Source organism: Triturus cristatus, chromosome 1_2 (assembly GCF_964204655.1).
Source record: "Triturus cristatus chromosome 1_2, aTriCri1.1, whole genome shotgun sequence".
Taxonomy (NCBI): Eukaryota; Metazoa; Chordata; class Amphibia; order Caudata; family Salamandridae; genus Triturus; species Triturus cristatus.
In genome coordinates, this window is record NC_140580.1 from 88,198,551 (window position 1) to 88,210,997 (window position 12,447).

A 12,447-nucleotide genomic window follows, 5' to 3' on the forward strand; every position below is an offset into this window, starting at 1 on the left:
GACCCAGCTGCAGCTTCTTGGGGGTCCCTACGTGCTGGCCTGCCTGTCCCCAGCCCCAAGGACTTTTTATTCCTGGCCCAGCTTACCCCAGGAACTTGGAGGGGCTTAGCGCCTCGAGAGCGCTATATTCTAATTGCCCAAGAGGAGAGTGAGGAGCTGGCGGCGTGCAGCCGCTACTGCAGTGATTATAGAGGGAATCCCGACGTGGGGATTCCCCTGAGCAGCCGGTGCCCACCCAGCATTTTGTGTTTACAAGCGGGTGCGCACCCCGCATTTATGCTGCTTAGCTGGTGCCCACCCCACTTGTGAAGTTCATTAAAAAGCGGGTGCCCACCCCGCATTGCACCACAAGAAAATCACCGCCGCGGCCCGAGTCGCCGAGAGGAGCACCAAAACAGGAAGTCAGGCATCCTTGTGCCTGGTTGGAGACGGAGCTCCCGTGTGGCTGGAGAGAGCCCCGCATGGTTCCCGAGCCCGAGGAAGAGGGCTCCGACGTTGCCAGTGCCAGTGAGGGAGGGGCACTCTGTAGCCCCTGAACCAATCCCCAAAGACGAGGTCTCCACCTCCGCTGGAACGGAGCTCAGGAATCTGGCGAGGTAAAGTCTGAAGTCAGGCAGTGGAAGCCTGTCTGTGGACGGGCCGCCATAGTGACGAGGGGAGCCCCTTGTGTGGCCGGATTGGTTCTAGGGAGGTGAGACACTGACGGAGACTTCGCTCCGTAGGGAGAAGCCGGTCCCTACCCTGCAGGCAGAAGGAAGCTCTGGGGAACCTCAGCTGAGGTCCCTGTGCCGAAGTGCTCTATATTACGGCCTGATCGCAGCGGTGCCTCGTGCTAGCGGACAGCTGCATGCTCATCGGAGCACAACAAAAGGAGCCCCTGTGAGTGGGGCGGAAATCGAGCCTTGTCGTGGCTGGGCATGGTGGGTGCCGAGTGAGGGCTGAGTTTGTTTTTCGGTGGCATTGGAGTGCCATGAGCTTCCAAGGCACTGTTGGTGCCTAGCATTGGCTTCACAGCTGCTGTGCCACCGTTGCAGGCAGCTGCAAGGTGGGGCACATTGTTGTTAGGGTCCCAGTGGTGGTCCAGAGGGCCCAGAAGAGCCTCTGCCTCGTTGTTTAGTTTTTGCTCTCCAGTTGCGCCGCCGTAGCGGGCAACTGCAACGTTGGGGCACAGTTGTTGTAGAGAGTCCCAGAGTGGACCCAGTAGTGCCAGCCCTATTTGTTTCCTTGGGGGCATTTAGTTTGAGAAGAGAGGGGTGAGTTACACTCCTGCCCTGCCCCCTGCGCTTTGCGCCCTTTGGAGTTTGCTGCATTGGCAGCCCAGTCCTGACTATTTGGACAAAGGGCATTTGAGACGCAGTGGAAGGCCAGATTGGCCTGGGGACAGATGGATGATGTATGCACCTGGTAGTAGTGTACTGTGGTGCACTGCTGATTTAGACCAAATGTGATATTGCGTATTATGTTTATACCTAAGGTGCTTGCATAACACGATTTATGCTTGGGAGGCCTATGCCATAATGTGTTATGCTAGTGAGGTTTGGGCCTAATGTATTTTATGCCATATGACAATGCTTAGCTCATTATTGTACCAGTAGTTACTAGTTGTGGTTTATATTTACTTACCTGTTCTGATGGTTCTGACCGTGGCCCGATTGACCTGGTCTTGTATATAAAATCCCCTGTGAATATTGCCCGTGCCAGTTGGCACAGTGTAAATGTGTGATTATGTTTTTAATGGGTTTATGATAATACAAAGGCTATTTTTTTTTTTTTGCAGACCCAAAAACTTCTGGGGGCTATACGTGGCATATAGACTAAATAAGACTGCGGAGCCTGAAAACGAAACGACTGCTGACCCAGAGGAACTTGTTTAATACCCCCAGCATCCCAGAGCCTAGTTAGTAGTCAGCAGGTGGCGGGGCCCTCCCCGCAGCGGGATTAGAGTGACGTTTATCCCCGTGGAAAATGCTGCTGGTTACGCCAAGAGACCTGAAGGGTCCGGAGATAGATAGACAACGGGACATCATACTAGTGGGTCACATCCTTTTCACATACCCGTCAAACTTTAGCAAACGCTGAATCGCTCCTGATTGCAGTTCAACGTGTTGTTTTTATTTTTATTGGCATTTGGTGCAGCACAGATAGGATTTAGGTGTGCTTTGTGGTCAGTAATGGATATGAGACGCTGCCTGCCCCCCTGGGGTTGTTGGCCTTAAAGCTGTGTACCTTATTTCTTTGTATTGAGCCGCCGGCCCCTGGGTTGTAAGCGAAAGGCTGTGTATGTTTGCGAACTTTTTTTTCTTGCAATAAAATAAAAAATATATATAAAAAAAAGTAAAGGCTATTTTTTATACAACCTTGTGTGGAGTTTTCTTTGTAGTGTTGCTGCTGTGTGAGTGTGTTGCGCAAACGCTTTACACATTGCCTCTAAGATAAGCCTGACTGCTCGTGCCAAGCTACCAACGGGGTGAGCAGGGGTTATCTTCAACGTGTAACTCCCTTGCCCTGACTAGAGTGGTGGTTTCTGCCTAGCTTTGGCGCAAGCCTTAGACAACCTGAAATCCCATTTCTAACATTGGTTGTCAGCGGTGAGGATAGGACTTGCATTTGCGCAGTACCACAGTGACAACTGGTTGCACTACAAACTCTGCATTTAGAGAATCAAATGTTAGGGTATTATTTCTACTGATTATTTTTCTCCTGAAGAGTGTCATTTTTAAATGGTGTTTTCTGCTCTTCTATTTTGGTGGCAGAAGAGAGAAAATGACAGGGCGGGGAAGCCAGTAGGTGGGGAGGATCCCATAGATAGGGAGTCCCTTGCTGGGTCCAGTGCTGGGAGCAGTGCCCCATCCCTTTCCCTGTCCCCAAAGGAGAGGGTGGATAAGAGGGAAGAAAGGGAGCATCAGCTGGCGTTGGGAAGGCTCCAAGTGGAGTTAGCACAGCTGTGTGTGGAGGTGAAAAAGCTAGCTCCGGAGAGTAGGTTATTACCGGAGCGCAGTTTTAGTTGTCTGGATTCACCAGTAAGGGTGGGATCCAGTGGTGGCAGCAATATGGAGTCCAGTGCAGGAAGTCCCATTCCCTGTTTCCAGAGTATAGTACCTAGTTCCCAGTTAGAGGGGTACATGTTGAGATTCAGGGGCAGTAAGAAACTGTCTCACCAGTCTTGAGTGGAGTTTGTGGATGAGTGTTGTGATGCACTGGAAGGTTGGGTGATGGGTAGCATGGCAAATGATTTTGAAGGGCTGTTCAATCTGGTTGTCGGAGAGCACGTGTTCAGTAATTGTTTTCCGGAGCTACGCCAACACCTGTTGGGGTGTAAGTTCTCTGATCCCAGGGAGCTCGCATGGGAGGCACACCTCTGGCTGTGTGCTAGAGGGTCTGAAGAGGCATTGGGGAGTGATTCCAAAAGTAGTGGCTCGGGTATCTTCCGGTCCTGTGTGGTGGAAGAGGTTCAGTGTAGCCCAGCTTCGTCCCAGTGTAGTGGGAGGGGTGTAGGGGCTCACGTCGGTCTTAGTGGAGAAGGAGTGAGTGTGGGACTGTGTGTCTCAAGGTGCCCAAAACCCAGTCTCAGGGCCCGGAGGGTTCCCTAAGGGAGCGCCAGGTCGGGGGCCTAGGCTGTACTTGTAGGCCATTTGAGGAGGATCTCCTAGTGTCAGGAGAATGTGGAGTGTCTGTAAGCAGAGCTCCAGCGTGTCTGGTGTCTGGCGGTGCCGCTCCAGTTGAGAGGGTGCAGAAGTCCAGAGTGAGGGGTGAGAGGGGGATTTGTTCCCCAGTGAGAGAGCCAGTGGGTCAGGGACCAGCCAGAAGGGCTGAGTCTCCTAGAAGTGACCATGGCGACACCACTTCTGTCCTGGGGGATCATCACGCACTGTCAGATGGACAGGGGTCGGGCGATCTGCACCAGGCAGACTGTCACACAACACATTAATCATGTGTTACCCTCGGGGGAATACTGTGTGAGTCCCTAGAAGTCCTGGTGTGCCAGGCAATTGCTCAGCAGCGGGTTTTAGCCCCAAGGTTGGGAGGCCAGGTTCAGGATCTGCCTGACCTGGAGGGAAGGACATCTGTAACCAGTGTCCTGACTGGTTTTGGCTTCCAGGGGTACCACTACAGTTGGGAGTGTGCAGAACTCTGGAAGGGGGTGCAGAGGGAGGGAGCCCTTGCATCTGACCCTGGTGCAACCTGAGGGTTTAGACCCTAGGTTGGGAGACTTGGAAACTTTGTGATCAAGAGGAATCTCTGCCAAAGAGAACAGCTGAAGACTGAGGAAAAGTGCTGCCATTGCTGTGTGTCTGGGGGCTGACCTGCAGTTGCTGTTTCTACTGATGAGAGATCTAAAGGACTGTGCCCTGTGCTTTGTCCCCTGCTTGAAGAGGAACTGTGCTGTGTGCTTTTTTCTTCTGAAGACAAGAGTCTCCAAGGGCCGGAATGAGCTGGCCTCCTGTTCGGAAGTTTCAGCTGGTGGAGAATTGTGTTCTGAGGGTGCCTCTCCAAGGAGGAGGGTGCGGAACCCCAGAAGAAGAGGTAGGGGAGGAGAGCTTCGCCCGTGACTTCTGGTCAGCCTGATGGGGCAGACCCTAGGTTGGAGGATCAGTGGCAGTTTGGAACTGCACCAATGAGAGGAAGAGTGGAGAATGGTTACTATGTGCCAGGGGTTACTGCCCCCCACTCTATGGATTGGCAAGGACCAGTGACCTCTGGTTGGCCTAGGGCCTGGTCCTGGCCGTGGACAGCTAGGGAGTACCAGTGGGGTAGCCTAGTTGGTCCTGACAGCTTTGACTGAGGGAGCAACGTGGGTTCAGAGTGGCGTAGAACTGGAGGGTGTCCCTCCAAGTTTCGGGACAGCGTCCGTGTTCTATCGCCCAAGGCAGGGAAGCCCATCAAGGTAGTCATTGGTCTACCCTGCGTTTTGGCTGGAAGGGGGTTGTGATGGACTTGGCCTTTTTTGCAGGGTCATCCCTAAACTTTTTGCCTTTCTCCTAGCCTTTTTTTCTGACATGGTGTTGGTGGGGACCCAGTAGTGCCAGCTCCATTTGTTTCCTTGGGGGCATTTTTTCGAATTAGGCTTGAATAACCATGTAATAACCAACCCGCAGTCATTTAGTTTAGAACATATTTACTTGTTAAACATTGCTACAAAGGCATCTGGCAACATTATGACTTGCATTTGGCTAGCTACATACATTTTGGGTATTTTAATATATATAGTTTTTTTCCATTCTGTCTTGAGGCCAGAAATCAACCTCTCAATGATACTGAGTTGGTAATTTGCTTAAGAGACCGTATGCAACTGTTTCTTGGTTAACCCCTGCTCCTTTATGGCTAGGGTTATCAGATGGCACCATGTCACTGGGATACAATTGTTTCTAGTTTTTGGCCTTTGCTTTTACAAATCATTGTTTCCAGATGTTTTAGTTTAGTTTGTTTTATTCAACTAGACCAGAATTACAAATTCCGTAATGCACAGGTTTGTTACTTTAAACCTTTGGGCAGAGAAAGAGATGTTCATAACATGGAGCCGGTAATCCTACATTCCTGGTGCATTCACATGACTTTGCGGCTGAAAGCAAGTATATAGCTATAGAAGAGTCAACAGTTGGACCTAGGCTTGCAAAGTATATAATCATCATCATTTGCAACCTCTTCAGCTATCCTTAAAGGAGTCAGAGCATTTGTGGGGTACGTGACAGCTCCAGAATGGCCCTTTCAAGTCCCTGTATCTTGGCACTTTGTACAATTAAATGGCATTCTGTACCCTGCCTGGCAAATTAACTTTCAAACATTCAGACATTCTCTCCAAAGGCTATTGGGACCTGTAAACAGTGCTGTTCGGGTAGAAATTGCATTTTACCCAGTTGTACCACTAACTTTCTAAGGAGATGGGACTTGCTAAGGAGATGGGTGCTAACTTTGATAACTCCTTGCAGTTTTACTGTGTGGTAAGTACCTTTTGAAATCTGCCCCGAGCTTAATCATTCGTAATGTTAGCTAATTAGGCAGGAGCTGGGTAAAAGTGAAGTTTCTCTGCTATTTGCCTAATCACCATGTAAATAGAAAAGAGCGACTGCTACTGGAAAGAAAGTGAAGTTTCTTTGCTAGTGCTGCAGCTGCTGGCCAAACTACATAAATTCTGCTATTTTTGCCAGTGGTCAGCTTAATAGTGACGTTTCTTAGCAATTTCACAGCTGCTGGACAAACAGTACAGGTCTGCTATTTAGCCACAGGATGGGTAACAGTAACATTTGTTTACTATTTGCACAGTTGCTACCCACAAAGTGCATAATCTCTGCGATTTTAGAAACAGCTTGGTAAATAATGAAGTTTCCTTGCTAAGTGCAGTTTGCTGGCATAATACCTACATAATCCCTATTATTTAGCCAATATCTGGGTAAAATAGTGAAGTTTCTCTGTTATCTGCAAGGTTGCTGGCCAAATAGTAAATAGTCTCCATATATCCAGCGGCTGGATAAATGGCAGAGAAAATGCACTTTTTGCCCGGTGGCCGGCTAAATAGCCATTACCTAGTTTATAACTGTTAAGTGTTCTAAAATGCTGGATGCATTTAAGAGCAATGCATCTACAATGTTGGAGCAGAAAAGAATAATAAATATGCCAACAGCAGTCGAAGGTGACTTCCAGTGTGAGTGCACCCGCAGGCAGCCACCTTTGAATGTTTAGGTCTCGCCTACGCAGTGCGCATGCGCTGTGTAGGCGGACCTTTAGCCGTCGCTCTGCTCTTTTTGGAAGCACACACTCATGCTTGTGGCGGCATCCACCTTGAGGGAGAGAGCAGGGGCGCGCCACAAGCACGAGTATGTGCTTCCAAAAAGAGCAGACTGCGCGCGCACGCACACACCACTCTTGGGCTTGTTTTACTTGTGATGGGCAACAGCTTATCCGCCGTGCCCAGGTCTATAAACCATCAACCTTCCCTATATGCCACTGCCTCCTGTGCGTGCGTACATACACACGCATTCACAAAGTGCCCGTAAAATAACGCTAAGTGAACCTAGCGGATTCTTAGACAGTCTTACAATGATCAGCATCAGCGGACTGAGACCCCTTCGGCTCCATATGAGGCACCTCTCTGTGGGAGCTAGCCTAAATCTGGAGTCCTAGCACAGGGGCTGATGCTGCGTGCAAGCGGAGACTCTTCAAGCGCACACGCGCAGACCAAGGTCTCCCATGCACAGTTATGGTGAGCCCTTTGACACATGTGGGGCCCCTCACCTTCTGCAACTGAGGGCGCCTCACACTGATGGCACCTCAAACACTGCCACGCCCCCAAGACACCACATCCTCTCCGACTTTGACACTCTCCTCTCCCTCTTTCAGAAAGTTCCTGTACCCCATCCTTCACTATCTGCTGAACTGTGAAGCCTACACTCTCTGTCCCTATCTTAAACCATCTCTGTTATTTCGATGGATTATGCAAACCCCCACCCCGTTCCTTCACCCGCTCCACTATCCATGCATACCTATCCCTGCCCCTGTCATCCTATCACTCTCTCCACTCCCTTTACCTTCCTCCCTTCTCCATCCCTCTGTCACACCGACACTCTACCTCATTTCTTCACCAGATTACCCTTTTCATTTCCACCCATCAACTCTTTCTTGCCTTCCATGTCTTCCTCTAACCACTCTCTCTATTAGCGCAACAATCTCTCCCTCTTTCCTCCATTGCTCCTTCCTCTTCTACCCGTTCCATCTTTTTCTGTTCATATCGTGCTGTTCTCTCTATCCCTCCTCCCAACCCACCCTTCCTACTCTCCTCCATCCCTATCCTGCTTATGCCTGCCTCCCTCACCCGTATCTCCCCTCACAATTTCTCACAGCCATACCATGTCTCTGCATTACCTCTATACCCTTCGTCTCTTACCATTGAGGGAACCGTGGACTGGCCGAGGGCTCGAGGCGCAATCTTAGATTCTGTCAAGGGCTGGAACATAGCACCGGTGACACGAGAAAAGACAGAATCTCAGACAGAACCAATAACAGGGCCAGAGAAAGGACCAGTGATAGGCTCAAGGCCAAGAACTGTGTCAGGACAGAACCCAAACAAGCATTGGCATAGCCAATAGGTCTCGCTTTTGGGATCTTATAAGTTTTTAGCCATGCAGCACATTATCCTGGGTGCTGTGCCAACCTAACAAAAGACAAATGTAGTTAAAATATAAATCAACCTTGGACATTTTATTGCTTTACCACACATTTAGCATGTATTTCGCATGGTTAGTAAGGGAAGCTTTAGAACATAATTCCAATACATCATGAGGCCCCATAAACCATGCTTAGCCCATTGCAACTGCAAAAACAACTTCAATTTGCCCAGCACCTTACCATTCCATTTGTGTGGCACGAGTGCTTTATGAGCCAGTATCAAGGTATGCAGTTCTTGTCGCCGCTTTACACAACCATGCTCACACAATTACAATAAGCATTTGCAATGCAATAGGTCTTGCATTTTGGCGAGTTTGAGCTATTGACATTGTAAATGACAATGCATTTTATTTATGTTTTGGTTTTTAAAACATAAATAAAAGGCATTGTCATTTATAATGCCAATAGCTTAAACTCGCGTAAATGCGAGACCTATTTCATTGCAAATGCTTGTTTTTTATACTGTGCAAGCAAATAACGGATTATTCAATGGGGGTCTGTTTCTAACTGCCCATGCACCCAACGATCTACCGTGAAATACATTCATTCTTAGTCAGCCCAGTAATTTAAAATTATATTTTAACGTACCAGGCAGTATGTGTGTTCAAAATACTAGTTTTACCCAAATACACGGGTGGTGTGAAAACTGTTAAATAAATCTCTTGTTGACCGTTGATTTCAGCAGTTCTTTCTACCAAGGAGGATTCATTTTATTAATTTATCAAGGGTGGGATTCTAGTCAGTAGAGGTGAGTGAGCCACTGAAAGCTCGCGCCCGATGCCTGGCTTTGGCTCAGTTCGATGTCCTGTTGGAATTTCGAGCCCATAACGAGCTGAGCTTTCCTGTGGCTTCTGCCTGCCTCCTTTCCTGTACCCTCTATGTGGCGTTAGGGACATAGGTGCCATGTATGACAATAGCAGCCTCATTTATGAGGTTTTAGCTCAGGGAAGTGCCGCAAGTCATCTTTCTGGACTGCCCTGCGTCAAAAGAAAAGTTCAGGAATGCACCGTATCTATAAGATATGGCGCATTTCTGCCCTTTTCCCATGTGCTAGCGCACAATGGGCTGCTATGCGCCAACGCAGACACCCTTACGCCATGGTGCAAGGGTGCCTACATTGTAGGGGTGATTCTTTTTGTGTAGGAAGGGATTCCTTCCTGCACAAAAACAATCATTAATGGCGTTTTGCTCCTTCTCTGTGTGCCGCAGAATGCAGCACACATAGAAAGAGCAACAAACAAGGAGAAATAAAAGTATTTCTCCTCTTTGCGCCACCTTTACGCCTCCCTGGGGAGGCATACGTTTTTGGTGCTGCCTCAGATTTACAATCCCTTGTACATTTGGGGCTGTGTCAAAAAGCTATGAGTGTTGCTGGTAACGCCCACAGCAACACTCATTGCACGCCCCTTTAACGCAGAAAACGGCATCAAAGGGAACAATATATACAAGGCTGTGTTAAGCGACACAAAGGGGCTTAGCGCTGCCTTGTAAATATGGAGCAGGACACAGCACCACCGGAGCGTCGCAAAAAGTGATGCTCCGGTGGCACAGTGGCCTTGTAAATATGCCCCTGGGTTTGAGTCTCTGCGGCAACTCAACATCATGTGAATCTGGGCAAATCACTTAATCTCACCATGGCTATAACAATGAATGCAACCTTATGTAATTTAACTGGTGCTCCTGAAAAGTGCCTCGGTGCCTTCGTGTTGAGTTCACGCTATATAAAAATGCACAGAGAGTGGTAAAAATAAAGGCTTGACAAAAGGAAAGACAAATTGGTATCTATTTGTACAAATTTGAAAACCTGGATAAATTGAGACTTTCCCACTTAAATTGTGTGATTCTAGGAAAATATTTTAGTTCACCAAAACACTTTTTTTCTGCATTATTGCGTTTGAATGCACTTTCAAATATGTGAGTTCAGAATACCAGTTGTACAAAAACCTATTGCGTGTGATTTAACAGGCTATAATGTTGTTCTACAATAATCTGGGCCATGAATAGGATTTACATGATAATTGTCTTGCCTCTTAGGCCCAGATTCTCTAGAAATCACGGAACACAGCAGCCAAAAATGCTGCACTGAGCTGCGTTGCATGACAGGGAGGGAGCAGGAGGGCGTCATATCTACAGAGATATGGCTCTCTCCTCCCCTCTCCCTAGCGATGGCTCAGATTTTAGCTGCCTTGCGCCAGACACACACCTTAGCGCCATATTGCTAGGGTGCATGCCTGAGTCTACCATAGGTTTTGTACAGGAAGGGTGCCCTTCCAGTGCAAAATACTATACATAGACTCACTTTAAAACTTTTTGTACTTTGTTTGTGTTCTGCACAGTGCAGCATGCATGCTAAGTCGGAATAGAAAGGAGAAATAAAAACATTTCTCCATTTAAATTTCCTTTCAAATGGCGTTAACTTTTGGCACTAAATCTGGTCTTCAATTGTCTGTAGATGGGTTTTTGCGTCAAAAGATTGCATTGGAACGCCCATGTTCCACCCATGTAACTCCCCCTTGGAGCTAAGTAACGTAAATCAGTGCTTTGCGTTGCTTTGCGTTACTTTTAGGGTTCTTTCCAGCGCAAAACAAGTTTTGCACTGGAAAGTAAGTTAGGAAAAATACATTTTGTGCTGGTTAGCGTCACTTTTGTGATGCTAACCCAGCGCAAAATGTTTGTGAATCTACCCCCTAGTTTTTAAACATAAACCATTAGTACACTATATTTCTAATAAGTACTTCTAATTGCAGAGCTGTAACTGATATTGTCAAATCCTCACACGTTGAACAAATACACGTTTTTGAATTTGGAAGCAAATGTATCATATTTTACTTGATGTTTGTTGTGTGATTTACGTAGCAACATTTTCAGGGCTCGGCTTATGCACGGACTCTAAGATCCGAGCCAGACCCTTGGCTCGGCTCTCCCTGTAAATCTGTTGGCTCGGCTACATCTACAAGTCAATACCCGCATTTGCAGTTTTTATTTGTTGTTTTTTTTAAATTATTAAGTAAGTTTGTCGTAATACACATATGTATAATTGCCCCCTGAAACGATACCCCTGAGACATTGTTGTTTGATACAGATTATTGCCCTGGTCTCTTTGGGGTTTATGGGCTACCTCCTGTAGTCTGTTACTGTTCTTTTTAATATGCAAACAAAACAATTGATGGACAGAATGCAGAACAATGTCATACATTCACCCCAGTACAGAGATCTGGGCCTAAATCCATCGTTTTTTTGCTCACCATGCCATTCCAGTTTGAACCCAGCCATATGCAAATCAGTCTTGACTCTGTGCCTCAAGGGAACAGTCCAGCCTGAACTGCCAAGCCAGGTCCTCCCTGGACTGGAACCAAGCATCCTAGGACCGGTTTAGGGGTTTCACCCCTCTTCAGCCAGGATAGCTTGATTCCAGTGGCATGGAGAGCACAGGACTCACGTCTGAGCATACCCGTCCATCACCACCCCCTTTTGTACCGCTTTGTTCTTTTTAATATAGCGCGACCTGGACCCGAAAGTATTGGCGCGCGCCTCTTTGATTCTACTTCAAGCACCGCATGTGACTGCCTGGTAGCAGCGTCAGTATAGACTCAACTACAGCTACCGGGGCACTTTGCAGAGTGAGCTGTGACTATAAGAGACTCGCCAGTGCCAACGAGGAAGCAGCGCAGCCTACGCTCAGACAACGAGGAAGCAGCACAGATTCACCTACGATGACGCAGCGCCGACCGACCAGAAAAGTAGCCTTGAGGTGGCCTTTCCGGGAGCAGCGCAGGCTCGCTAAGGCCTATGACGACGCAGGGCAGACTCACCTGGGCCTCCGAGCAGTGCACAGAACAGGAGCAGGCAGCCGATTGTAATCATGGTGAACTCTGCGCAGGGTTTGAGGCTTCCCGCGCCGTTTACATCCCAAAAGCTTACCCTGTATCTTAATTCCTAGTCTTAGGGGATGAGGGTGGGCTGACAGAAGGCTACTTATGGACTTAAAGAAAAGCTGCAGCCCAAGCACGGCGGTGAGCTCCTGGGGGTCAGGTGGAGGGGGCAGGATGGCCCTGGCTATATTATCCGGGGTTCTGCGAATACGACACATATCTATCGCACAAAATAACAATGTGTGAGTCCAGCAGACATCTACATGCCATTAGACCCGATTCAGGTGAGACTCTGCCGGTTTGTAAAGTGAAAAATGGCTTTATTTTGGCTTTATCGCGCCTGAAAATACCTCTGCTTCAATAGAAGTCAATGGGCAAAAGAAATATATATATATTTTTTAATCTCCCACTTTCC

At 48.1% G+C, this 12,447-nt stretch overlaps 1 protein-coding gene across 1 annotated transcript in view; it reads right to left on the minus strand.

Moving 5' to 3' along the window:
- Positions 1 to 12,087, minus strand: part of LOC146866855 (prostate stem cell antigen-like) — a 105,293-nt gene extending 93,206 nt beyond the window's left edge. Inside the window, exon 1 of the mRNA XM_085614588.1 lies at positions 11,973 to 12,087. Coding sequence (XP_085470714.1) covers positions 11,973 to 12,024 — 52 coding nt within the window. The 5' untranslated portion in view covers positions 12,025 to 12,087. The remainder of the gene's footprint in view (positions 1 to 11,972) is intronic.
- Between the last annotated feature and the right edge of the window lie 360 nt (positions 12,088 to 12,447).